This window comes from Epinephelus lanceolatus, chromosome 16, assembly GCF_041903045.1.
Source record: "Epinephelus lanceolatus isolate andai-2023 chromosome 16, ASM4190304v1, whole genome shotgun sequence".
Taxonomy (NCBI): Eukaryota; Metazoa; Chordata; class Actinopteri; order Perciformes; family Serranidae; genus Epinephelus; species Epinephelus lanceolatus.
The window spans coordinates 21,684,991-21,712,052 of record NC_135749.1 but is presented as its reverse complement, the minus strand read 5'-3'; the positions used below and the strand labels follow the sequence as shown (position 1 = coordinate 21,712,052).

The 27,062-nt window shown below is 41.0% G+C and overlaps 2 protein-coding genes and 4 non-coding genes across 6 annotated transcripts; all 6 read right to left on the bottom strand.

The window, feature by feature from the left end:
• Positions 1–3,744: 3,744 nt before the first annotated feature.
• Positions 3,745–6,914, bottom strand: rplp1 (ribosomal protein lateral stalk subunit P1). Its single transcript, XM_033636503.2, has 4 exons — positions 6,659–6,914; positions 5,633–5,707; positions 4,276–4,387; positions 3,745–3,873 (listed from the first exon to the last, which is right to left on the bottom strand). Exons 1-4 carry the CDS (start codon positions 6,728–6,730, stop codon positions 3,791–3,793), a joined length of 342 nt encoding a protein of 113 aa, XP_033492394.1. The 5' UTR covers positions 6,731–6,914; the 3' UTR covers positions 3,745–3,790.
• A 521-nt stretch (positions 6,915–7,435) lies between these two features.
• On the bottom strand, positions 7,436–16,409 carry clptm1l (CLPTM1 like). The gene is made up of 18 exons (XM_033638010.2): positions 16,141–16,409; positions 14,531–14,759; positions 14,321–14,415; positions 13,693–13,882; positions 13,286–13,473; positions 13,100–13,178; positions 12,860–12,977; positions 12,664–12,758; positions 12,255–12,339; positions 11,568–11,671; positions 11,339–11,404; positions 10,907–10,957; positions 10,696–10,778; positions 10,552–10,586; positions 10,340–10,395; positions 9,955–9,999; positions 9,583–9,698; positions 7,436–9,486 (listed from the first exon to the last, which is right to left on the bottom strand). Exons 2-18 carry the CDS (start codon positions 14,693–14,695, stop codon positions 9,402–9,404), a joined length of 1,656 nt encoding a protein of 551 aa, XP_033493901.1. The 5' UTR covers positions 14,696–14,759; positions 16,141–16,409; the 3' UTR covers positions 7,436–9,401.
• Positions 16,410–17,226: 817 nt separating this feature from the next.
• On the bottom strand, positions 17,227–17,298 carry trnah-gug (transfer RNA histidin (anticodon GUG)). Its single transcript has one exon. It is a non-coding gene; the product is annotated as a tRNA-His (tRNA).
• Positions 17,299–18,079: 781 nt separating this feature from the next.
• On the bottom strand, positions 18,080–18,151 carry trnah-gug (transfer RNA histidin (anticodon GUG)). Its single transcript has one exon. It is a non-coding gene; the product is annotated as a tRNA-His (tRNA).
• Positions 18,152–19,325: 1,174 nt separating this feature from the next.
• trnah-gug (transfer RNA histidin (anticodon GUG)) lies at positions 19,326–19,397 on the bottom strand. The gene has a single exon. It is a non-coding gene; the product is annotated as a tRNA-His (tRNA).
• A 545-nt stretch (positions 19,398–19,942) lies between these two features.
• Positions 19,943–20,014, bottom strand: trnah-gug (transfer RNA histidin (anticodon GUG)). Its single transcript has one exon. It is a non-coding gene; the product is annotated as a tRNA-His (tRNA).
• Positions 20,015–27,062: the final 7,048 nt, after the last annotated feature.

Below are 27,062 nucleotides of genomic sequence, written 5' to 3'. Positions count from 1 at the left end.
GGAGCTCGGACATCTGGAGGGAGCTGAGCTCGGAGTAGAGCTGCTGCTCCTGCAGCTGTGAACACATGAATGACATTTGCTTGCTTACATGCTTCTTCCAGAGCTGGTTGCATACCATCATAAGACAGGAAGATGAACCCTCAGAGCACGATTTGCACACTCTTGATCCAGGCACAGCATTCCTCAATTTACTTTTAATTCCTAAATTCACTTTAAGGTTTGAATTCTGCAAATTCTGCTTTCTAGCAGACTGTAGGGTGATGAGCTAAACATGGAAATGAGTGGAAAGAGGAGAAATGCTGTTAGAAAGCATCATAAATAAGCTATTGGCTTAATAAATCCCACATAATTTGTTTAAAAATCTGTTAATAATTTTCACTTTAAAAGGTTAAATGCAATTGTTTTGTGTCATGCAGACACACTGTAGCCAGATATGGGGAGTTTTGTTTGGGTCTAGCGGGATTCGAACCGTATCTTTCTGTGAAGGGCTTCCGGCCGAGAGGCGCGGAGCGTTCACCTTGCCGCCATCACGTGACCCTGTGTAAAGCTGTTTTAAAACGCATTTTAAAGCGAGCTGTTGTATATTTTGTACACTGGCAGCAAACCACTTGAGCAATGGGATAAAAAGGTGAGCAGCAACTCAGACTGAATGCTGTGTGGGGCATTGAACTTCCTTAGCTAGCCGTGCTAACGCTAGCAGGCTAACGTGCTAACGCTAGCTAGCGTTGGTTTCTTGGGCTCAACGGTTAACCTAGTGTATGCAGAATGTAAAAACTATAGAAAAACATTTGATAAATGTAACAAACTTAAGTCTTATTAAGTCTGGTTATTTCAAACCACTTTCCACACATGCCACATACACATTATTTTATCCATGTTGCTTTTTTCAGTAAAATGTGGTTGTAATTATAACTTCAGATGACAGGACGGTGCCTAACCATTTTACCATATGAGTGTGTTATCGTAATATGATTCATTTAGAGTTAGGCAAAAACAGGATAATAAACATTATTTATTGTTTAGACCTGCAAGAGGCAGCACTACTGCTCATAGCCTCCTCTCCCCGAGCCGCCTGCAGTGGACCGATAAAGATGGGAGGTCTTGTTCAGGTCCTGGACCACAGCTGGTGGACAGAGGCCATGAGATCTGCCATTGACAGGCCCAAAGACATTGGGGCCAGAGACATTCTATAACACCTGAAAAAGCACCTGGATAAACTGTAAAATATCAGCTCCTCCTTCAATACCAGCCCAGAGAAGGATTTGGAGACACAGTAGCTGTGTGCCTGTCGTAACCCTGCCCCCTGCTACTTTCAACCCTCCATCTGTGGCTCCCCCCCAGGAGAAGTCACTGAGCCGGGCCACCGTGGAGAAGATTGAGAAAGACATTCTGGAGAAGCAACAGCAACAGCAACATCAGCAGAAGAAGACGACCAGGGACTGTTTAGCCTGCAGTCAGCCAAAGTCACGATATCTTGGTGACAGCTCTTAAGTTCTTTTTTTTTTTTTACCAATCAAAAACAGTGAAGTACTTCCAGTGCTCCACAAAGGTATTTAACACCTATGCAGCTGAAGGCCTCACAGACCCCCAGATGTCTTTTGAGGACTTTGCTGCACCAAACAGAAGGTCGCAGAGTGAAGGAAGGTGGCAGAGGACAGGGCAAAGAGGAAGTCCGCGGTGCAGCTGCCAACAGGTGGCCTGTGCAGGTTCTGTCACTGGCTTCTTAAACAGGGCCCTGACAGCTCTTATATTTACACCAGTCCCTGGGGTGCCAGGAAAATACATCTACTGCCCCTCCAAAGTGTTCTCTCTGTACAAGGAGCAGGACATGGCAAAGAAGATCAGATTATTATTATTACTGTATTGAATTCCATATTATTATTCCAAATTATCCAATAAGTACAAATTCATCAGCTCTCTTTTCCATTTATAGGGCTGGTACCCACTTTGCGGTGGTCCTGTCAAAAACAGACAGCTCTTCTCTTACACTTAGGAAGTTTTGGCAGTGCCTTTCCCGTTTGTCAAGAGCTGGAGAGACAAAATTTGACGGAGGTGGCTACCTCCGTTTTCTCTCTACGCAGGATAAACACTGATATTTCAACCTACTGTTTTACTACAATACAAGATTGTTTGTTAATAGCTTGCCGCCATATTGTTTTTTTGACGAGCAAACCCGCATTTACAACATCCTCCAGCCAAAGCATTTAGTGGTCCGGTGTGGTGCAGTGCATTCTGGTAGTTGAAGGGTTTCCACAGGCCTTTTTCTCTGTTTTCTCTGGACATTAAGCACCAACTTCAAAAGTATTTACATATTTCTACTGCAAAGACAGCCCAGATTTGTATGAAAAAAGACCATCTTTTGAGCAGTGAAATGCTTCTTTAAAAACAGTTTTTTTTTCATTCTGGCACTGATATTGTAAATATGTTTTTGGATTAACTTTGTACTGTGTATATAGATTGTGCATTTCATTCACTGTTAAAGTGTTCTGTTGGGCTATTATCTTAGTTTTTACTTAGTGTGTTGAATTCTTCAGAATTCAGCTTCATTTGTCAAAATATCTTGAAAGCATCACTCGCATACACTTACACATATTTGCAATAAACATTTATTGTACTTTAATAGAAGTAAAACTGAAGCGCAATTGGGAATTTTGCATCTAATTTGCATAATTATTCAAAGGGTGTTTGATTCTTTGCCTTGATGTGAAGCACTTTCTGTTGTGTTAGTACTATTATTATTATTGCTATTAATTAGTTAGTTTTACCAATAGCAGCATGATAAGTGGCCTTATTGCCTAATCCTTTAAATCATGAGGTCCGTTATTGCCTTCTGCGCTAGGGGGGTCCGGGGGCATTTGAACATTTGACATCTAAATGAATTAATCTGATTGGGGCCAGGCAATTTTAGGCAATTCTGAGCAACAAGAGGCAGAATAGGAAGACAACAAAAACGTCTGCATTAAAATGTACATTTTACATCAGTTGAGGTTTGAACTCACGACCTTTGACATCAAGGAGCATCTTCTGTCTCTCTGAATTGCAGCCCCCAACCTGTAGCCATTTCTCTCTCTCTCTCTCTCTCTGTTTTCATCTCTCTCGTGTCTAGACCAAACTGAACAAATATTTACAGACGGACAAGCATAATAAAACTTTTATTTTTAAAATTTATTTTATTTTGAAAATGGCCAGATTCTCTCGTCTTTTCTGTGTCTGACTTCCTGTTTGGTACGATCCGCTCTATCCAGCTTAACAGAAGCGCTCGCAGCTCACATGAAAAATAGACCAGATGCCGAACTGAAGCACTGCAGTGTGTGAGCCTCTGTGGGCGCTCCGCTTTGCTCAGCGGCCTGTGTGGACAGTCAGTCAGATAGGTTAACATGGGCGCCGATTGAAAACTGCCTCCTCTGCTGGGCGCTGCGCTTCGAATATTCCTGTGCCGGAAATCCAGCACCGTGCTGGAGAACTTCAATCCCTGAAGGTGGGAACAGCAGATTCTCATATTTGGACACTATCTGGTAATACAAGAGAGACTATCTAGCATTTAACATAAGAGCAAAGCACTTCAGCATGTGATACTGCAGACAGGACTTTGACATAGAATACAGCAAAGTGTACCCAACGCGCAAGACAACAACTCTGTCATCCAGTGCAGCTGTAACGTGTTGAAATCTCTTGGTGGTGACAGGCAATGTTTGTGTGTCAGAGGCCACCATGGGAAATGACAAAAAAGTCAGACAAAGCAGCTGTCGTTTTTGTACTTTTATTTTGTTTTCTTACAAAAACATCTTTTTTAATCAAAGAGACCGAAGCCCATGTCATCGTCGGACTCCTCAGACTCTTCCTTCTTCTCCTCTTTCTTCTCCTCCTCCTTGGCTGTAGGAGGTAAAGAAGACAGGGTATGGTTAACAAAGTCAAAATCAACAGTGTGCACAAACTATTCTTTCTAGTTAAAGCGAGATTGGCCTTTCACAATCGCTGTAAAAGCTCACAGGAAGCTGGTAGTTATGCAAAGAACCTTTGCTGGAAGGATTTAAAACTAAAAAGGTTTTCCCTTTAAAGTGAGAAAAGGTCATTCCTGTCACTTTAAGAAAAACCTTAGCCAGGACTAAATTAAGAAAGGCCAGATCGATTCAGTTTAACTGTTCCCAGGTCTACACATCAAAAGCAGACCATCATTAAGTATATCCTAATTTAGTGTTGCTGTAACACCAACTTTAAAATATCTGCAGCATTTAAAATCTGCTTTCTAACTTAAACCACTGTCTGTCCAGTTACCTGGGGCGTCACCAGCAGCAGCAGCTCCTCCAGCAGCTGGGGCTCCAGCTGGAGCTCCACCACCGGCTCCGACGTTGCAGATCAGGCTCCCGATGTCAACACTGGACAGAGCCTACAACATTAATAGTCAGAGGTCAGTCACTTCATTTACATGTCTGGGGCTTGTTCTGATGGGTGATGCACAGAATCAAATGCATGACACTATTGTTCTTGTGTAGTGCAAGCTCTTGTGCAAGAGTGCTGCAGGGATGACTTTTCTGTAAGCCAACCCTTAAGGTAACATTGCCCTGGTTCCTTTGACAAAAAGCCGATGGAATTTTTCCATTGGATTCCGATTAGTGCAGATAATAAGCTCTATGGCAAACAACAGTTTATGATACTTAAACGTTTTTGCAGCAAGATATTCTTCACAAATGAGCACCACTTAAGTGTAAATGCAGTCGCCAGGTGTAAAAGCTAACGTTATGCTACAAACAAACTACACAATGGCTGCATGACTTCACATCATCACCACCACCACAAGGCTAAAGCCATGTCAAGCATGATGACATTCTGTAGTCTCATTTACCCACTTGTTAGCAACTGTCTCTTCTAAGACACAGAAGCTTTAAAATTCCAAACTGGGGTATTTACTGCCCCACTGAGGCACATTCACTGAATGTGAAGTCTCTCAAGCTTGTGTTGACCAGACCTTGTTGCAGGCACCTATCCAAAAACCAATTCAAAACACCCATTGACTTCAAGACAAGGGAACTGGAAGGGCAAGGATACTGAATAATTTCTGGGTTTTTGGACTCATTCTTACACCTCTCTGTTCAAGTCTGTACCGCCAACTTTGTAATACTTAGAAACCCAACCACAGTACAGTCAAATCTTCTACACAGGTCCTTTTTTCAAACGTAATTCAGTATGACCTACCAGTGCTTCTGCCATTTTTAATTTTGATTGAGGTGTCAGCAAAGGCAGAACATCTTCAATCCCAACTCTTGTGACTACTTACTTCACAATGTGTTGCAAAACTAAATCAGATTTATTCCTAGACATGATAAAAAACTAAAGCCTTTACAAGATTCAGTTTTTTCCCCTGTTGTGGCCAACTGAGCCTTAACTAATGCGTCCTCAGACACTAGGACACAAACACAACTGAAGCTACTTCTTTCAGTCTACAGAGATCTTTGACTGCAAAAGGAGGCAGCACAGTCCAGGGTACTCTGTCCACAGCAGTTTGATCAACTATAAAATGTCACTTTAAAAAAAGGCAAGTGAGATTTTAGGAAAGCAACAGACACTACTCCATCCAACTGGTTTTAACTCTGCATGTGCACCACCCAAACAAAGAGTGTCGCTTTTCTCTCACCTTGGCAAACAGACTTGGCCAGAAGGGCTCCACTGTGACTCCGGCAGCCTTGATCAGAGCATTCAGCTTGTCCTCCTGCAGACACAGAAAACAGCACGTGTTACAAAATGTGCTTCATTCATACTCACATAACTTGTATTAACATGATGCACATCATCAGTACACAACTTAGAAATATCACAAGCTAGGAGCGAGACAAATCTTGCATTAGTGCATCACACCACTTTCTTACTGATGACCATTTCTCCTTTATTATCCATATAACATGTTAACTTGTGCTTGATAAAATAATGAGGGATGCTGAGTTGATCAACAGAAACTTAACTGAAACTACATGGAAAATAAATTGATCATTTTTAACAACGGAGCTGAAACCCTTCCAGTGATCATGATGTTTTACTGCTACCTCACAAGGCTTATCACACTATCATTTATGGTTTGCACGTCACATCTATGTTGCATCCACATGCACCAAACATGGCAAGATAAAGTTTGGACACCTGACTAACATTCTCAATTAAACAAAGCAGGCTTACACTACGGTTAAAAATATGGTAATACATTGAAGTCACCTATGGCACCTTTCACTGCAAATCAAAGCATGGCTGCTGTTGTGTAGATTAGCTTAGCATTAGCTAGCACCTGTCATTTGAGTGACAGATGAAGATAACTAGAGCTTCAGCTGTGAGTTTAGATGTGCAAGACATGTGGCGAGGAGCAAAACTAACGCCACATATTGTTGATACAACTCATGAGATCACAACACAGTGAAGAGCCGTCTTGATACAGAAACGTGGCCTTACGCTAGCAACAAGCATGCCGCCATCTTGGCCGGTAGATGGGACTGTTTAAACGTCTGAACACCTAAACTCCAATTTTAACAGACATGTAACTGTTTTAATTTGTCAGTTAAGTCTTAAATATCTAGATGTTATAATTTATGACTTTAGACACGCGCACAACACTTCCAAAAGGTGCAGTTGACTGGTATTGTTCGAGCTGTCGGGGACAAGCCGGGGCACTTACGGTGACGGTAACTTCATCATCGTGGAGGATCAGAGCGGAGTAAATGCAGGCGAGCTCGGACACGGAGGCCATTGTAGATGTTATATTTTATGTTTGTCGAGGTGGATGCCTAAATTTGACGGTGCTAGTCGCCGGATTGCGGGCCTTAGCTTCTGGTGAAGAACCAAACACCTTAGGCACGTTCACTTCCTGTAGTGGAAAAGGGAAGGCAGAGGGCGGGAGCTTGCATAATATACGATGCGTCAGGACTGCGTGACTCAGACATCATCACGTACACGAAGTGACGATAGACGTAATCAAGCTCCCTCCATTTTTTTTATTCCAATAACAACTGAATTTTCTGCTAATTTAAATACAGTCAGAGATATTATCATTATTATTATTATTATATAGAAATATTTATTATTTTATGTTATAATATGTATACAGTACGTATACAGTATTTGAGTTTTATCATTATTATTATTATAAATAATAATAATATGAATAATAATAAAAATCATATCATATTTATTGTATCTTTTATCTGAATGTACATTTTTAGATTTTTTTTAGGGCTTTTATTGTCTTTATTACAGAACAGCCAGGGAGTGACCTATGTACATATGGTGCACTTTATCAGTCCTCTAGATGGAGGCACCTTATTTTTAGGAATTTTACACCATGTTTTTTGCTTTCTGTAGTTTCTGCTGCTATTATCAGTTAAAAACCAAAACTGTGACAAAAATGTACAAAGGAAACATGTTCAGAGGTTTTAAATCCAATGCAAACAACATATTCAGTCGGGAATTTTATTTAATCACAATCAAAAACACAAAAATTACAGTGAGTAAAACCATTTCAAGGCAATTTTCTGACAAATCTCTCCTGGTCACTTTTACACAGGAACAGAAAACCTGTGCTTGATCTTTGTGCACAGACCTAATATAGCCATATATCTTTCTACTTTAAAAAATCAACAAATTAAAAAAGCAAAACAACATAACATTAAAATGATGGCAAAAAAATAAAACATGAAATCCAAATGTAGTAATACTTTCCTCAAGTCTTACTATTTACTGTTTTCCCTCACAATGTCAGTGTCTGTTTAAAAACATCAGATGGACCATTTATGGTGAACTGAACATACAAAGCTAATAACAGTTTAAAGAATCATTCTCACATTTGGCACCAACATATTTCCTTGGCCCTGATATGTAGAAAATACTCGAGCAGGTAAAACTACAAAACTAGAGTGGATGGAAAGGACAGAATGGCTTTCAGTGGCACCCTCCTGTGTTACAGTGAAATAAAAGTAAATATCGTTGTACCATTTGTGGACATAGTGGGTTTAACTCAATAGATTGCAGATGTTTAGGAAAGTTATCCCTACTTCCGTGGCAAGAAATTGGAATTTTCTAGAGATTCTGTGACAATCAGGCAACTCATCCCCTTCACCATGGCAACATATTGGACTCTGATATGTCGCTACTATTACAGCCATCATTATGTACATAGATGGAAAGTACGTCATAAAAAATCTATAATTAAGAGTGATGCAATTGCTCTAACTTTTTAGTCTTTGAGACTTTTGATTCCTACCTCTGTCATTTTTTAAGAAACAGGGTCTGTCAACCTTGAATTTGTCTCATGTTAGCTTTGTCCACATGATAATCCGGAATAAAAAATTGAAATGCATACACATTGACACTTTTTAAGAGGCAGATTGTTAACAGCCTTTTCACTGAGCAATATTGACAGATAATTAGCACAGTTTCATAGAATTTCTAGAGAAACATTCAAATTCTGCATCAGGAATGACTAACTGAGTCAACAACACATCCACTTATGATTCGGAAACTCCTCTGAAAGTTCCGATGTATCAGACTTTGCGCTTATGGAATAATAAAATGGAAAATCAATATATTCAGATATAAGTTCTTCAAAGCAGTCTGACCCAGGCTCAAATTGTACTCAGTCAGTTAACTGGAATTTGTAAACACAAAAATTATTTAAAATTATCATAATCCCTTTTTGACACTGCAATTAAAATTCTGAAAATACAGTATTTACAATGGTGCTCAATAGGCGGATTTTGAGCTTAAAATGGGAGGCCCACCCAATGAAATAAATCACACTCTATTCTTGCAGCTTAGCACGGCCAAGCCAGTGTTTGGAGACGTGCAAAGCTGGAAATCAAGGTAGAAAAAAAGCCCCAATGGCTGTCCCAATAGAGGAGGAATGTGGCAGGCTCTGTGGATTGACCTGATGTTTGATAAACAGGTAGAGCAGAATTTATGGCTGACAAGACTCAAATTTGCCACCGATATTAATGTACTCTTTCTGACCTGTTGTAGATTTGGTCATAGTCATGAGCAGGGTGCAAGCCATTCACACCAGGTTGTTGTGTCAGTCTGAAATGGAAAACTTGCGGTTTACCTCATTGATGTTTCTGTCCCGCCACATGGTGCAAAAAAACAACACAAAAAAATCCTCTCCCGATTGCAAAAGGCAAATAAGCATATGTTGACCTTTCAATACTTCGCACTATGGGACGGAGTGAAAAAAGCCAAAAACCAAAAGGATGTCAACGCGCCTGGTCCATTTCCAACTAACTGACAAGAAACAAAAACCGTTTTCCAGGCGCCTCTGGACCGTTAAACCAGCTCAGTTGATATGACCAATACCAGTCAGTGGATACTGGTGGACTGATGACAAAACCCGCAGATACCAGATCAGGGAAGCCATGACTCCTCTTTCCTCACTAGTCCTTGTGAGTCTTTCCTTTGGGCTTTTCGTCGTAAGAAACTCCATATTCATTTACTCTCGTTTTGTCCACTGGGTAGAGCCTGGGGGAGGGAGGAGAGTTTTTTTGGTTAGAATACTGATGGATGTGTTTTGTTGTCAACTTGGGAATCTGTGTGTGTGTGTGTGTGTGTGTGTACCATCTCTGGTAGAGGTAAATGAGAAACACCACATCGTCCCTGAAACAGGCCAGTCTGTGAGACGTTGGCATGGTGATGATGAAGGCAAACACATCGTCGATGAAGGTATTGAATGCCTGACAAAAACCAATATCATACAGTTAATAACTTTTTTAAATGCACTAATAACTAATGAGGATCTTAAGTGACTTTAACCTGAATTAAATATTTTATGTAACATAGAACACCACCGTTTCTAAAATGAAACTTTGGTGATTTATCAGGTTATATAAATATAACAGCAGATCTCTAAATCCAGACACTCAATTGATTTATTAAAACATATTAATAGGCACTAACGGAATAACTAACAAACTGGAGTCCTGTTCTCACCTTGTACATGAAGGCTTTCCAGGGCAGGTGGGCCACAGATTTCAGCTGTTAAATTAAGCAGAATAAATCAGTAGGACGTTTGAAAGACAAAAACGGTATATCAAATTAATTTCAATGCTGCGGTGCAAACTTTCAGGCAATATCTGAACAATTTCATATTTTAGGGAGCATTTTCCCAGATCTGGAGCAGTTAAACGATCCCTGTGGAGTTTTAGATCTCTCGTAGCACTGTGGAGCTATTTTTCTACCAGTGCGTTTACCTTAAACTTTCCCTTAGAGCTGAGAGGAGAGTTTTTATAATAATGCATTTTATCCATTACCACATTTTAAAACTGTATGACGGGTAAGACCACTCTCACATACATAATGACAGTGACAAACTGACCTTATAGTTGACAAACAGTTGAGGAAGCATGAAGAGGAAGCCGAAGGCATATACACCTGGAATAATTAAAAACATGTTAAAAAATCTTTTTCTCTTTGATTAAATAATGGAAATCAATGGCACAAGAAGGAGGTAATCAACTTGTAATTCTGTCAATAATACATTAGTTTACAGTGTTTTGTCCACAGTGTTCAGAGTTTCAAAAAGCTTACCATTAACCAAACTGTTGATCAACCACGAGTACCAACTAAAACAGGGACACAGAAACAGAGGAAGATAATGACTGGTGAGACTGATGACAACAGCATAACATGATTAGTAATCAGGTTATAAAAACTGTGCACACAGACCCTTACCTCTTATATCGTAGGAATATTAGAGCATAGACAGCCCCTCCAATACACAGCGGGTAGAGGAGGTATGAGAGATACTTCATGGCCTACACAGAAACACAAGGTAATGTGAAACCAGTTACAGCACAATCTGTACTGTGCAGTAATAAAAGCACAGTATGTGTTATGGTTTATTATAGTGTATTGTAGTGTGTGTGAGTCTATAGTGTCTCACCAGAGTATCGTACTCCTCTGTTCTCCTCTCTGATTCGTCTAATTTCCCAAACTGTTGCACAGAAAAGAAACAGAATTGAACTCTGAGCACTGTAGCATATTCCACTTAAATTTATAGCAAAGCCAGTCATACACTGCTGCATGGAAACATTTGATTCCTTTACTTGCTTATCATGGTCACAAAATGTCGCTGTATCTCTGAACTTTAAGTTTCAACATTAATTTAGTAGAAAGCTGCGTTACAGCAGCAGACAGAGAAAATGAATATTGGCTGTGCACAGGAGTTAGAGGAAATGGTGCTGATGGTGTAGAGCAACCTAGACAGACATGATTTAATTTATACTGATCTGTTACAATAAACGGCAGATGATTGTAAAAAGATCAACCAGTTACACACACACACACACACACACACACACACACACACACCTACCAGGAACGTTGGTTTGCCTCCTTTCCAGAAAACCTGAATTTTAAAGGCCTTCTTCACCTTCCATACCTACAACAAAGCATTCCCAAAACACACACCATTACACATTAATCAACAATATTCTGATCCGTATAAACTCCACATATCATCCACAGAGTTTTTAAATTCATATACGTTTCTATTGAGCTCTGAATGGGTGCAGAGGTGTGTTTTCCACTTTGTGTGCACTTACTTCAATGATAGAGCCGATGCCTGCAGGTATGAGGACAAGCAGGCTGGTTTGCTCGTCAAACAAATAGAGGAAAATCACTATGGTGCTGAAACATCTCCACAGCACTGGAAAACAGAACACAAAATGTTTTACTGCAACGTTGCTGTTGTGCATTACACTAATGATGAATGCATTTCAGTCATTTTCTTCCAATTCTGTCTGCACCAATGTCATTGTATTTCCTACTCTAATAATCCTTAAATTAAGTTGCCTCCCAGTGCCAGAGCTGTGGATATACACAGCTCCAGTGCAGAGGAATTGTCTGGGTGAACAATTTTAAGTACAGGCTTCTTGCTTATATTGCTGCAGGTGAAATATTGCCCACCAGCATTTTGCAGATGGCTAATTCTTGCCATTACCTGAGAGCAAGCACGCAAGAGCATACTTCACTCTGTTGCTGTTTTTGTTGCCAAGCATAAGGAAGCAGAACGCGGCATCTGGCCACCCAGCGGTCCAGTCAGATTCACCTGTGTTACATATTTTTCTAAAGCACTGACAGTTACATGCTGTGCTGTAATGCTCTTTTTAAATCATTTACAACAAGTTTACAGCAAGCATCTGAATCACCAGACTTTTCCAACTTTGTCATCTGTTTTGCATTTGTTTCTTTTCCAATAGTATGTTTTTCATGAGAACAAAGTTGCCCACCTGCTTTGCTGGACATTCCCACCATGCTTTTCTTCTGCTTCCAGAAGCTGATGTCGTTCTTGAATGCCAGGAAGTCAAAGAGGAGCTGAAAAAGCAATAAATATAAACATATATCTGTCAAGCTACAGTCTGTTGTTGCCATTCATAATGACACAGTGAAATTGGTCACTGTACACTGACAATTGCTATACTGCATTCAGTGGTTATACAACTTCAGTATTTAGGTTTGATTCAACCTCATGCTGATTTCGTATGCTGGATAGAAAGTTCCACGAGTCAGGAATATATCCACATGCTATTGTATCAAGAAAATGTAATCCGGAGAATAGTGCTATGCTCAGAATGTTGCATTTATTTATGCCTTACTCTATTTTATTCCATTCTAGTGTAATCTCATGCGAAGACTTACATGGAAGGCAGCTACGAAGAAGGTCAGAGCCAGGAAGTACAGGTTGGTATCCACAAATATTCCCTTAATCTCATCAGCATCCTTTTCTGTGAAACCTGCATCACATCCCGGGAGACACACAAATATACATGACATTAGAGTACAAGGTTTCTAGGCTATGTGTGTGTGCATGTGTTTCTGTGACAGATTAACATACCAAACTGCTGCAGAGAGAAGACAGCGTCTTGCATGTGGATCCAGAATCGGAGCCTCCCCAGAGAAATGGAATCGTAGGAGATGGTCAGAGGCAGCTCCATGGAGGTACTGTTGATCTCCTACAAGTACACACACAGAAACACTCTGGTTCACTCTGGTAGTGCTAGTGTTTCCGTCTTCCTCTAAATAAGTTTCACAAGAAAATCTGCCACATATAAACCACCTGATATATAAAACTTACGACAAGGTCCTTGACCCGGTTGCTGAGCTCATCAACAAACAGCAGAGGTAGATAAACCATCTTCTTACCATTTTGGAATCTGAAACACAGGAAAACAAAACATCCTCTGATGCCTCTGAATCCTAATTAAAGTCTGTGCAGTTCATTATAAATGAGCTTAAAAATATGTACGTGTGTCTGTCTTACACTCTGAGGTATCTGTGGACATCACTAGGCAAGTATTCTCTGTCAAACAGGAAGTGGTCGCTGACAATGTTGAGTGTCAGGCGAGTGCGCCAGTGGGAAACTGGGTGATCTGACATGGAGGTGGCACCACTTCCTGCAGCAGGGTTACCGTCCGGGCGTTTCTTCTGCTGGGCTTCTTCTTTCTGACCCTGTGTGACCACATAGACGAAGAAATATTACTCTCAAACTCTCAATGCCCGATTAGTAAATTAACTCTTCTGTATCTATCTTCATAAGATACAGATACTATAAATATTAATAACATTATCACAAAATAAAACACCTACTACAACTAAAAATACCTAATGATATTGACAGATTCTCAAAGTGTCAAACACCTTTCACTCAAAAACAGAACGACTCAACACCTGTGCTTTATCCTCTCCGGATATCAAAGAGATTTCCGGCAGTTTAGGGACCATGTATGTGGTGAGCTGAGCCACCAGGTGGACCTGTCGTGGATCCTGCCACGGAGTGAAGCCGGCTTGATGGACAAATATTAGTGCATATAAAGTTCCATTGTTGCGGGTCTTCTTAGGGAGGGGGACATTTACTATCCTGGAGGAAAAAGAGAGAAAGAGGAAAGAGAGTGAGAGGAAGGACAGCATTAGCTTTATTGGTCTACGGTGATCTGCTCTTCATGAACCTGACCAGTGCCTAAAGAAGTTGGAGACTGTATACCATTGTGTTTTACAGTTTGTTTCTGGCTGTGTAAATTTTGTACACCGCTGTACAGTGTATGCTGCTACTAAATGGCCATCTCTTTGTATCTGCAAACTTTTGCATTGGTTGGTTTTTGTCATTTGTGGTGTGTGACAGTTGTATTTGTCTGTTTGTGTTCATTGTTGTAGCGATGTTTATGCCGCCCTCTTGGCCAGGTTGCTCTTTAAAAAGCATTAAGGCTTTAGGGTTTGTTAAACTTCAGTGTCCCATCAGACAGTTTACAGCTTTTCTATTCTATGTAAAATATAAAAAGTCACAAAGAGTCCCACCAACCTCTCGAACTTGCTGTTGACATCAAACTTTTCCTCTTTGTGGATCAAGGTATGTCCTCCCTCTGCATTGGGCCGCAGTGCAGTGTAGATACTCAACTGGATACACACAGGAACATATTACAGATATTACTTCAATCATACAATATACTACTGGCAACATGATGGAATCAAAACTGAGCACTGCAACCATCCGTCCCTGAACATCACTGACCTGTAGTTTCGGCTCCCCTGCCAAGAAGGGTGTGATACAGTTGTCACCTTTGGGTCTGTCGCAGGGCTTAGTGTACACTATCCCATACATCACCCAGCAGGTGTGGAGCACGTACACCACAAAGACCCCCACGATCAGCGTGGTGAAGGATGTTTTCAGGAACATGATGCTAGTCTTGTCGTCTCGTTACGTCGTCTACCTGGGCTAGCTGAGGAGCAGGGCCATGCGTCTGCAAAGTGAGAGTCATTCATGGAGGGTCAGTATGATGCTTATCCAAAAATCCATGCTAACTGTATGATATGAAAGAATGCTGCTGAGTTTCTCTCAGCTCTCCTCCTAACTCTGGCTAACTAACAACTAGTTGTCTGAGAAATTAAATTACTGGTACATCTGCATCTGCTATATAGCAGCCTCCACTCTTCTGAAATGGCTTTCCACAAGATTTTGGAGTCTGGACGTAATGTTCCAAATCAGCCACAAAAGCCTTAAAGGTAGAGAACTGATATTGGGTGATAAGGCGTGATAAAAACATGTTGAACAGGACTGAGGTCAGGGCCCTGGGCAGGCCAAGTTCTTTTAGTTGAACAAAAAGTATATCTTTAATGATTTGGCTTTGTGCATGGGGACATTGTCATGTTGAAACAGGAAATAGCCTTCCCCAACCCCAAACTGAAATTATTTATACAGTCTCGTAAAATGTTTGACACAAGGCAGTAATTATGGGGGACACATCCTCCCAAATATTCCAGTTCTGGTATTATAGTGTACTGCAGTTCAGCATGTGGTTTGTCAATTAATTAATTAGCCAAACATTTATCCAGTGACCAACACTGGTGTAAAGGAGCGTATTCAACCAATGTTTATGTCTTTATTACATTATATTTATCAGATAGCCCATGTGAAGTCTGAGTAAGGATCAATAATTTATGTTGCACAGCACGTGAAATTTATGTGGATGGAGCGAGCTTTAATATATTGCATATTCCTGTAGTGTATAGTATAACTGTACATGCTTATAATAACTATATTATTATTAAATATTACAGGAAATTTATTTTAAATTTAGAATTTAGTGTGGAAGCAACAACCAGATACAGCTGGTGTAGAACATTTACCAGAACTTGCCCATCCAGTTTTGTTATACTACACTGTAGAGACAGCCTCACATCCAGACACAACAATAGATGGTGATAAGAACACAGGCCTGAAATTCTGGGGGAATCAGGTTCACATAAATTTTTGATAATGTTTCAAAGTAACAGACTTACTGTGAACACTTTGAGTGTTACTGGCAAAGCTGTCTGATTTATCCACCACTTGTTTGCCGTAGGTTACAGTAAATAGCCACCACTGCCAGTATTTGCTAGTGGTGGTAATGTACCACCATTTGATTGATTGTGAGTGGGCAGAAAGCAAACCTTAGCCCTTGAATGTAGATAAAATCAGAAAACTGTCCAGTGCATGATGTTTACTAAAATCTGCTCTCTTCAGTTCATGTTATCGGAGCGTCAGTGCTGCCAGATTTTAAGATTGTATACTTGTTCTTCCTTCATGTGTCGTGTCGTAACGTTTAAATGAAAGTAAAATTCAGACGTTAACGTTAAACCTACCGGTGTTTAATGTGGCTGGCTGTCAGTGACAGGACACTCTCAGCTGGCTATCCGTCCATTCACCTCACAGACCCTGCCGGGTAGTTAGACACATCGTTTCTTTAAAACCGTGCACCTTCTTTGGCTGGAGACATGTGCTGTCTACTCCACTGGCCTCTCCATTCAGGAAAAAGAAGACAGCTAACAGCCCAAAACCTGTTAGCTGAAAGCGTGAGGTGGATCTAAATTTCCGCCGTTTGCTTCCTGGTTGATTTCTTGGACGGGATTTGGGGGCTGGTAACGCGAGACTTTACGTCACAGAGCCACTTGAAGAATGACGAGCATTAATTGTATTTTAAAATAACAAACAACAAACAGTTATTTAGCCCTAATAGACAGATACTATAAATGATTCACATTTATCAAACATTACCTGTAAACATTAAGACTTTTAACAAAGGTTAACCACCTGTTTTCAGTTGTGATAACAGGTCAGGTTCATGTAAGTGGTAATCAGTGAGGTTGCGTTTTGAGTCGATATCAATAGCATGTATGTAATAGTGTTGCTCATGTTACATGCAGTTTCATTTTAATGCAGGCTGCTTATGTGTGCACGTTTATCTCCTCCTTAAAATAGGCTGCTGTGACCCGGATTCGAACCGGGGTTGCTGCGGCCACAACGCAGAGTACTAACCACTATACGATCACGGCTCGCCATCTGTCCGCATGTTGGAGTGCGGATTGCCTCATGGACGGCTTCAGGTGACTGATGTTGAAATAATATAACAGCTTGTTCTAATTTCTCCCACATTACCTTAGGGCATATAACAGGTATAAAAGTCTATAGGTGATTTTTTTTAAGCCTTTGCTTTACCGCTGTTTATTAAAAACAACAACACATTTGGACTTTGTGAACCAAATTAAGTCACGTGTTTTTCTTTCTTTCTTTGCTTATACAGCAGGGAAGTGAGATCCAATTAAGAGGTCACTTTAGACCCATTTGGAAATGCACACTTATACTGTGTGGGAACAGACAGACTTAGAGCTGTCCACTTGTAATCAGATGTATGATGATGCCAAGTCTGAGCAGGCTCGCCCAAAATAGGATGCCGTGACCCGGATTCGAACCGGGGTTGCTGCGGCCACAACGCAGAGTACTAACCACTATACGATCACGGCTCGCCACCTGTATTGATGCTGTAGTGGGAATTGGCTCATGGAGGTGTTCAGTTGCCTGATGTCCAAATGATATAATAGCTTGAATTGATGTCTCCCATATTACCTTAGGGCACATAACAGGTATAAAAGTCTATAGGTGATTTTTTATACCTTTGCAGTTCTGTGGGAAGCTACTAAGCAGAGCTTTGCAAACTACCAATTACTAAACAATGAAAGACGCTGAACTACAGCCACTTACAGAAACACACAATTTAACAAAATGTAAAAAAACAAAAAAAACAAACATGGATTGACTTACTCAATAATCAGGATTGAATCCATTCAATCCAGTAACTGGACAGTCTAGAAGAGACACATCTGTCCTCAGCATGAAGCTCACACCCCTGCAGCATTATAGGGAAATTATACTTCTGCATTGAATCGATGCCGTAGCTACAGTGTAGGCTCCTCTTTTTTTTTTTTTTTTTTTTTTTGCTTACACAGCGGGGAAGTGAGATCTAATCAAGTGGTCACTTTTGGAGATGCATTCTCATGCCTGGTGTGATCAGACAGACATGGAGCTATCTCCTTGTGATCAGATGCATGATGATGCCAGATCTGAGCAGGCTGATATCAGGTCAGGTTTATGGAGGGGTGATCAGTGCCTAATGCATCACAGATGAGAGTGCATTTTGGGTCCATATCAATTACAAGTAAGTAGTAGTGTTGCTCATGTTACATGAAATGTCATTTTTATGCAGGCTGCTTGTCAGTGCACGCCTATCTCCTCCTTAAAACAGGCTGCCGTGACCCGGATTCGAACCGGGGTTGCTGCGGCCACAACGCAGAGTACTAACCACTATACGATCACGGCTGGCCATTTGTTCTGGTGCTAGTTCCAAGATTGGCTTGTGGAGGTGTTCAGTTGCTTGATGTTAAAACAAAATAACAACTGCTACTGACGTCTCCCACATTACCTTACAGGTCTAAAAGTCTATAGGTGAATTTTTTATGCCTTTGCTTTAAAGAAAACAATACATTTGAACTTTGTGAACCGAAATAATACATGTTTTTCTTTTTTTTTTTCCTTCTTCTTCTTTTCTTATAGAGCAGAGAATTGAGATACAATCAAGTGGTCACTTTAGACGCATTTGGAGACGCATTCTCGTGCCAGGTGAGAACAGACAGACATAGAGCTCTCCACTTGTGATCAGATGCATGATAATACCACATCTACACAGGCTGATAATAACAGGTCAGGTGTATGTAAGTGGTGGTCACAGCCTAATGCATCACAGATGGAGCTGAGTTTTGGGTCGATATCAAGTACATGTCAGTAGTAGTGTTGCTCATGTACATGAAGTGTCATTTTTATGCAGGCTGCTTGTCAGTGCACGCCTATCTCCTCCTTAAAACAGGCTGCCGTGACTCGGATTCGAACCGGGGTTGCTGCGGCCACAACGCAGAGTACTAACCACTATACGATCACGGCTGGCCATTTGTTTTGGTGGCAGTTCCAAGATTGGCTCGTGGAGGTGTTCAGTTGCTTGATGTTAAAACAAAATAACAACTTGTACTGACATCTCCCACATTACCGTAGGGCATATAACAGGTATAAAAGTCTATAGGTGAATTTTTTATGCCTTTGCTTTAAAGAAAACAATACATTTGAACTTTGTGAACCGAAATAATACATGTTTTTCTTTTTTTTTTCCTTCTTCTTCTTTTCTTATAGAGCAGGGAATTGAGATACAATCAAGTGGTCACTTTAGACGCATTTGGAGATGCATTCTCATGCCAGGTGAGAACAGACAGACATAGAGCTCTCCACTTGTGATCAGATGCATGATAATACCACGTCTACACAGGCTGATAATAACAGGTCAGGTGTATGTAAGTGGTGGTCACAGCCTAATGCATCACAGATGGAGCTGCGTTTTGGGTCGATATCAAGTACATGTAAGTAGTAGTGTTGCTCATGTTACATGAAGTGTCATTTTTATGCAGGCTGCTTGTCTGTGCACGCCTATCTCCTCCTTAAAACAGGCTGCCGTGACCCGGATTCGAACCGGGGTTGCTGCGGCCACAACGCAGAGTACTAACCACTATACGATCACGGCTGGCCATTTGTTCTGGTGCTAGTTCCAAGATTGGCTTGTGGAGGTGTTCAGTTGCTTGATGTTAAAACAAAATAACAACTGCTACTGACGTCTCCCACATTACCTTACAGGTCTAAAAGTCTATAGGTGGATTTTTTATGCCTTTGCTTTAAAGAAAACAATACATTTGAACTTTGTGAACCGAAATAATACATGTTTTTCTTTTTTTTTCCTTCTTCTTCTTTTCTTATAGAGCAGGGAAGTGAGATACAATCAAGTGGTCACTTTAGATGCATTTGGAGACGCATTCTTGTGCCAGGTGAGAACAGACAGACATAGAGCTCTCCACTTGTGATCAGATGCATGATAATACCACGTCTACACAGGCTGATAGTAACAGGTCAGGTGTATGTAAGTGGTGGTCAGAGCCTAATGCATCACAGATGGGGCTGCGTTTTGGGTCGATATCAAGTACATGTAAGTAGTAGTGTTGCTCATGTTACATGAAGTGTCATTTTTATGCAGGCTGCTTGTCAGTGCACGCCTATCTCCTCCTTAAAACAGGCTGCCGTGACCCGGATTCGAACCGGGGTTGCTGCGGCCACAACGCAGAGTACTAACCACTATACGATCACGGCTGGCCATCTGTTCTGGTACTGTGGTAACTGCTGTCACTGCTGTCTAGATTGGCTCATGGAGGCAACCCCAGTTGCTTGGGGTTTAAATAACAGGAGGGTGACTCAGTTAGCACAGTTAATTCTAAAACAGCATGCAAATACCTCTCTGAATATTTGTAAATACATAGCAATAATCATATAGGTACTTCTGACACATGATGTTTTCAAATTTGGTTTTACAAATTCTGCCTGATGAATGCATTACCTAGACATGCCTTCACAGCAGTTCGTATGAAAGAAAAGGGGGGAGGGGTTGATCGAAGGTTCAGTTACAGTAGAGAAGCTGAGGTAAAATAAAACTAAAAAATCATTCCTTTCCTTTTATAGCCCAAAACTGTTTGTAGTTTCAGTAGTTAACGACACAGAAAATGGCAAAAACATGAAGTAATACTTGAATCTATGCAAATATGAATGTAGTTGAGCTACCAGCAAGCCACTGTGAAATGTAATTAAACTAATGATTTAAATACATGTAGTTTACTACTCGCTAATGCTGCCCAAACTATTTTTCATATGATACAGCCATTCGCCTGTATTTGCCCAAATCTACAACAGCCACAGTGACATTTAATCAGTGACCTTTAGACACTGTGTGTCCCTAAATGACATCCTAACCTACTTTAATCACTCCTGTGCTGAAGAAGGTCAAGCTCACCTGCGTCTGTGAGCTCAGGCCAGGCAAATTCATTTCTACACAAGCTGAAAGGTTTACTAAACATCCCCCATTTCTTAGCAGGAATACATTCCACTCAGTCTATAAAAAAAAGAAATGCATTAAAATATTGGACTCACAAACAGTATGTCCTTTTTTTTCTTTACCCCCTTTCTTTAATCCTCTGATTTATTACTAAGCTTACTTAGTAGATTAGTAAGTATCAGTCTCCTTGTCATCTGCTGTGATGGAAGCCAGGGTGAAGCAGTGCTTTATAAGACAAATCATCTGTCTTTTTCTGGCCCTGTTTACAACTAGTACAAACATGTGTCCTGGGTGATCATTCAGACCACAAGTGGACAGCTCTAAGCTCTAGTGTTAGGATCACTCAGACCACATTCGGAGGAGGTCTGGCCACATTCTATTAGCAGTGTGTTGGCACATGTGTCCTGAGCCACACTAAAGGAATGCCTACTCAGCTGACGTTCTTGCTTACCTGACGCCCGACCAGATAAGAAAACTTTTGTGGGTGCAGATACACAGACACAGAGCTGAAGTACTCTGGAGCCACTCTCGTCAGTTCAGCATCTGCCCGGTTAGCTCAAGTTAATACAGCAGCAGGCCCCCAGGAAGTGCACCGGGCTTCAAAGCCAATTTGTGGCTTAAGTGGTCAAACAGTGGAATTACACCGTCACATGATGCCCTGTGGCCCAAAAAGACTTTCTCCATTTGACTTACATTACATCCCATGAAATGACTCATTTCATTTTCAGGATTCAATCCAATTACATTTGAAAAGTCTGAAGAGACGTACGCTTGAATCATTTTATCTCTGTTAAAGTTAGCAGAGTGCTAAACCACAAGCCAGCTTTGCTAGTGGGAGTCTCTTGTGTGCCTGCTCCATGGGCCACACAGTGTTGAAGCACTGTCGATAATCCAGATAATTATTTACGCAGCAGTTGAACCTTTTTGCCATCATGCGCCACTGAGCAACTTCAATAGTAATGAAACGGGCTCCGCCTCCAATGCTGTATCCTGTTCTCTTTATGCAAACATGACTCGTAATGTTTGCCGAGTGATGTGTGGACTCTTACCAACTGTCCTCAGCATAGAGCTCACACACCTACAGCAGTAGTCTCCTTGCAGTGCTTGTCTCATAATTAATGCCCCTCCTTAAAACAGGCTGCCGTGACCCGGATTCAAACCAGGGTTGCTGCAGCCACAACGCAGAGTACTAACCACTATACGATCACAGCTGGCCATTGAGTCTGACTGACCTAAAGAGCGTGAAGAAACCAACCTGCTACACTGACAAGCTAAAATGTCTCATAATTCTCAATGATTCTCATTTTTAGCAAAACCAGGTTATTGAACAATAGGCCTATAGGTTTTAAAGAGTGTCCTCTAGGTCAAAATAGCTAGAGCAAAAAAAATGAGTAACTGACAAACAACATGAGGTCACAGACTGATTAAAGCAATTTGACAGACAAAGTTGCTTTTCCCATTCTTTGAGCAGTGCTTAACACATTATATTTTAAATTTTTAATGTTTTTAAATCCCTATTGTGAAAAAAGTTAAATCTATTACATGATATATTACTCTACATACATATTTTATCAGCATCCATTGCGAGGCTACTCTCCATTAACCATGAACACAAATCAATGTGGTGGTAGTCATGAGTGTATAAGGACTCCTTCACAGTATTTCAGAAATGATTATACTATTAATCCAAGCTTATCCAGCTTTGGAGTCAAAGAGATATGCTGCACAGTTTCCAGCTTCCCACCTGGGTGTTTCCCAGTGAACACCAGAACTTGGGAAATCTTTTCCTTAAGTTATATCAATTATAAACAGCAGTATTCATTTTGAATTACATCTTCCAAGAGTTTTACAGAGGTGGTGTGTTGAACTGTGAGAATAATAACCTTGTCAATACGGGCTCATGGAGGGTTCTGGTTGCCAGCGGGTAAAATGATTTAACAGCCAACATGACTTTCTCCCACATAACCTTAGGGCATGTAACAGATATAAAAGTGCATAAGAGATTTTTTTTAATGCCTTTGCCACTATACATATAAAATATTCTCAGTACTGTGAAACAGCCCAAATCTAACAGTCACAGTGACATTTAATTAGTGACATTGACAACTGTTTGTCCCTAAAAGACATCCTAACCTACTGCAGTCACTCCTGAACTGACGGAGGTCAGTCTCACCTGCCTCTGTGAGCTCAGGCCAGTGGCACTGACCTCAATCATAATAGAGTCCTTGTATCTCTCAGTTTTTTTCTTATCTCAGATGTATTACAGCCTCACTCCTTGACCCTCTGCAGCTGGCCCACGGGTTGAAGTGTACCGCTGTGTCAACATGGTCATAATTTGTTAAAGAACTCCTGTGACCTTAAAGACTCTGCCAACAAGATATTATATGTGGAACATACATTAGCTGTGAATTCGGCACCATCATCTTAAAAGTGCTCTGTGGGCAAATTTCCCAACTGAACATCACTTCATAAATCTGCTGCTGGATATTATTAGACTTCCTGTATCAGGCGTGACCCCACCTGTCTTTGCTGTATCACTGTGAGAGATGTGCGCTCTATCCACGACTTTACTCCCTGTGCACAGGTGACACCTCATCTCTTGCTTCCCGTCTGTCAGATTGCTTACGTGCCTTTTGGGTGTCATCAACACCAATGAAATGGACGATAGCAACTGAAAATACTACAGAAACTAAAGGCGGGGATGCAACTGCAAAGAAAAGTGCCATAAAAATATTTTTTTACGATTATCCTTCTAAAGGGTAATACTAACCTTGACTTGTGTGTCCTATGGTCATTTTTCTTGTTGTTTGGTTGTTTTTGCTGCCCTGCTACATTTGTCCGTTGTGTTTGATCTTTGATCATATTGGCAGCTGAACCTTTGCTGTTTTTCATGACTTGATACCAATCACTAGGTTGTGGAAAAAAACAGATAAATGCATCAAAGACCATGTGGTGGAAAGTAACTTAGCACATTTACTCAAGTACTGCACTTGGGAGAGAGTTACTGCCGCAAGTGAGGGAGTTCAAGTATCTCGGGGTCTTGTTCACGAGTAAAGGTAGAATGGAGTGTGAGATGGATCGCCGGGTTTGTTGTGGCTTCTGCAGTGATACGGGCGCTGTGCCAGACCGTCGTGGTGAAGAGGGAGCTGAGCCAGAAGACTAAGCTTTCGATTTACTGGTCCATCTACGCCCCAAACCTCACCTATGGTCATGAGCTCTGGGTAGTGACCAAAAGAATGAGATTGCGGATACAAGAGGCCGAAGTAAGTTCTCCTCTGTGGGGTGTCTGGGCTCAGCCTTGGAGATAGGGTGAGGAGCTCGGACATCTGGAGGGAGCTTGGAGTAGAGCCACTGCTCCTTCGTGTTGAAAGGGGTCAGTTGAGATGGTTCGGGCATCTGATCAGGATACTTCCTTGGTGCCTCCCACCGGAGGTGTTTCAGGCACGTCCCACTGGTAGGAAGCCCCAGGGCAGATCCAGAACACGCTGGAGGGATTATATATCTCATCTGGCCTGGGAATGCCTTGGGGTTCCCCAGGAGGACCTGGAAAGCATTGCTGGGGAGAGGGATGTCTGGGGTGCTGTCCACCACTGTCCAGATTAAATGTCCTTAGTTTGTATCATGCAGTCTGATATTTGGTGTCTCAAAAGTTTTGAGTTTTATTTTGACATTACTGAACCTTGAACCAAAAAGAGTGCATGAATAAAAGGGATCTGCATTACAATCAATGTTCCCGAAAGTAATAAAGTACTCAGTCAGTGTTCCTGAGCCTTTAGGCTGAGCAGCAAGTCAAGAACAGTGCAGAAAAGTGAAATGCAAAAAAAAGGGCATCATTTCAGATATATGACCAAGAGAAGGGCAGAACTTTCAAACTTTCCCCTGATGTATTCCACGCCCATTCACTTGTCAGATGTGATTAAAAGGCCTCAGCCGTTCCCATACCAGTGATGTACTCGTTCCCTTCCCTCAGGAAACCTGAGTCACATACATTAGCTAAATTGCTGAATTTTTTGGTCTCCTGTGAGCCGGCGAGCAGGCGGAGATCCTCAGGCAGGTTCTTCCAACCGTCCCTCAGTCCCAGTTTGAGACTAAAGGTGACTCGACTTTTTGCTCTTAGGGCCTCCAAACTCTGAAACGCCCAGTTGGGGAATGAGCACTGGCAGATTCAGTGTCTTTTAAATCACTTCTCTTCTTACTTTTATTCATACTAAGTTGTCGGTTAATTTTAATACAGCGAGTATTTCCATTTTCTGCAACTTTATACTTCTACTCCGCTACATTTCAGAGGGAAGTATTTCACTTTTGAATCTGCTCTATTTGTTGGACTGGTGTAGGTACCTTTCAGATTAAGTTTAGATACAAACGTGATTAGTTTACACCAGCGTTAGTTTAATTTTTATTTCATTTTACTAAGTACGCAAGTTTCAGGTTGGCTTTTATTTTCTAAAGTCTAGTTTTTACTTTTATTTCAATTAACTAAAATGTTTTTTCATGTCTAATTTTAGCATTGAGTTTAGTTTAAGCTAACTATACTGGAATAAACAGCCCAATAGCATGTAAAAATTTTTAACATGAGCGACATATTGACAAGCAGCAGCATCTAAATGCTACTCACATACTTTGGTAATAATCATTCAATAATATAATACATGATAAGATAACTCTGAAAGGGAACATTCTGCTGAATAATGAGTATTGTTGCTTTAGATACCTAAAGTACAATTCTGATAGTTTGTGATTTTACTTAAGTAAATGATCTGAGTAACACAGTGTAGTAGGGGCTGACCCTGCTGAAAGGGAAATGGAAAAAAAATAGCTTTAGCTGTTTTTAAACGTCATAAAATCAAACATTTTTCTACTTTGAGATTGAGTCTGATGTATTTCATCTATTTTTATGATCACCTTGTTGGCAGTAGTTAAACTTTCCACCACTCAGTGGCGCAACAGCTCCGTCTACAAAAACACAGATGGCTTCAATTCTTTCATTAACCATTCTGAGACTGCCATCGCCTCTCTCTTCCTCAGTTTCCGTCTGTCTGTCGCTGTCCTTCCTTGATACTCTGTGATGATCCATAATCACCACTCCGTGCATCTCCATCAACATCCATCACTCTTTATGGAGTTTCGCAGTCAGGGGCGTGGAGGAGAGAAATCGAGAGTGTGAAAAAAAAAACAGCCTTCTAGTCAGGGGCAGAGAGAAGGCTATTCAGCACTCTATTTCCAAATGACCTCCCAGATAGAAAGAATGTGTCCCTGTCCACACATTTTCAATTGCCAGTCTTGGTGTATTAACCCGACACCTTTTGCTCTCTTGTCGGTGGAGTCCCACTGACCTGCTCCCTTTATTTGAATAAATCGCTGTCTCATATCAACTTTCACTTTACTTTTTTCTGAACCACGCCATTGCAGTCAGATATTGAATAACATTTAGTTATTTCATCCAGATACAGGGAGTATGCTCTGCTGGGTTCTGCTCAGCTTTGTTGTCCTTGTTCTTTGCTATGTAGGCCTATGTACATCAACAAAACAGATTCAAATTCCTTATGTGTTTGCAAATACTTGGCCACTGAAGGTGATTATGCTTCTGAAATATGTCCACAGATGTGAGGAGGCAGGTGTCATTGTATTTAGAATTAAGGCTGCAATATGTGACATCAAATTTAAAAAACAATTTGGATACGTCATAGATAAAGTATATTAATATAATGCATTGTGATTCTGTTTCTGGGAGGATGTAATGTAATTATCTAGTGGAGAGGCCGGGGCTGAGCTCAGCAGTGAGAGAGCAACCGCAGAGAACAACAAGAAACTATATAACAGTAAAGTTAAATGTTTCTATAGACATAATAACAAAAGATGCAAGTTAAAATCAGCATTGCAGTTTTTAAGGCTCCACACAGCAGCTGGGAGGTTATAATGTGTGTGTATGTGGCACTCAGTTACAAATATCCTCCCTACATGTGCCTGACCACTGCTGCAGTTTGATTAAAGCGTAGGTGGTGGTTAGTCACAAAGGTTAGTCACAGCAGCAGGGGAGACAGACCCCGTGGATGTTGGAGAATGACTTCTTCCCTTCTCTAGTATGACGGCTGATCTGTAAGTTGAACTGTATCAGGGGTGCAGTCACACTATATCAAAGGTAAGGAAAAAATTGCTGTTTGTTGTGCTGTGTTAGTCTCACCACCAACATACTGTAGGTGTGTAACTCAAAAATGCATCACATCAATCACAGGCAGGCTGCTCTCACTGACAAAATGGCCATATTGGTTGTAAGCAGCTTATTATGGTCATAGAGTGTATAACATAATGGAT

What these genes read in the sequence shown, in the direction of transcription:
- rplp1 (XM_033636503.2), bottom strand. Translation starts at nt 6,730, where the DNA reads ATGGCCTCCGTGTCCGAGCTCGCCTGCATTTACTCCGCTCTGATCCTC. An exon ending in ATGATGAAGTTACCGTCACC is followed by an intron (nt 5,708 to 6,658) that starts GTAAGTGCCCCG and finishes CTGTGTCTGCAG; the next exon opens with GAGGACAAGCTGAATGCTCT. An exon ending in GGCCAAGTCTGTTTGCCAAG is followed by an intron (nt 4,388 to 5,632) that starts GTGAGAGAAAAG and finishes TTAATGTTGTAG; the next exon opens with GCTCTGTCCAGTGTTGACAT.
- clptm1l (XM_033638010.2), bottom strand. Translation starts at nt 14,695, where the DNA reads ATGTTCCTGAAAACATCCTTCACCACGCTGATCGTGGGGGTCTTTGTG. An exon ending in CTTCTCTCTGCAGCAGTTTG is followed by an intron (nt 12,759 to 12,859) that starts GTATGTTAATCT and finishes GATGTGATGCAG; the next exon opens with GTTTCACAGAAAAGGATGCT. An exon ending in GAGGCAAACCAACGTTCCTG is followed by an intron (nt 10,958 to 11,338) that starts GTAGGTGTGTGT and finishes TCTGTGCAACAG; the next exon opens with TTTGGGAAATTAGACGAATC.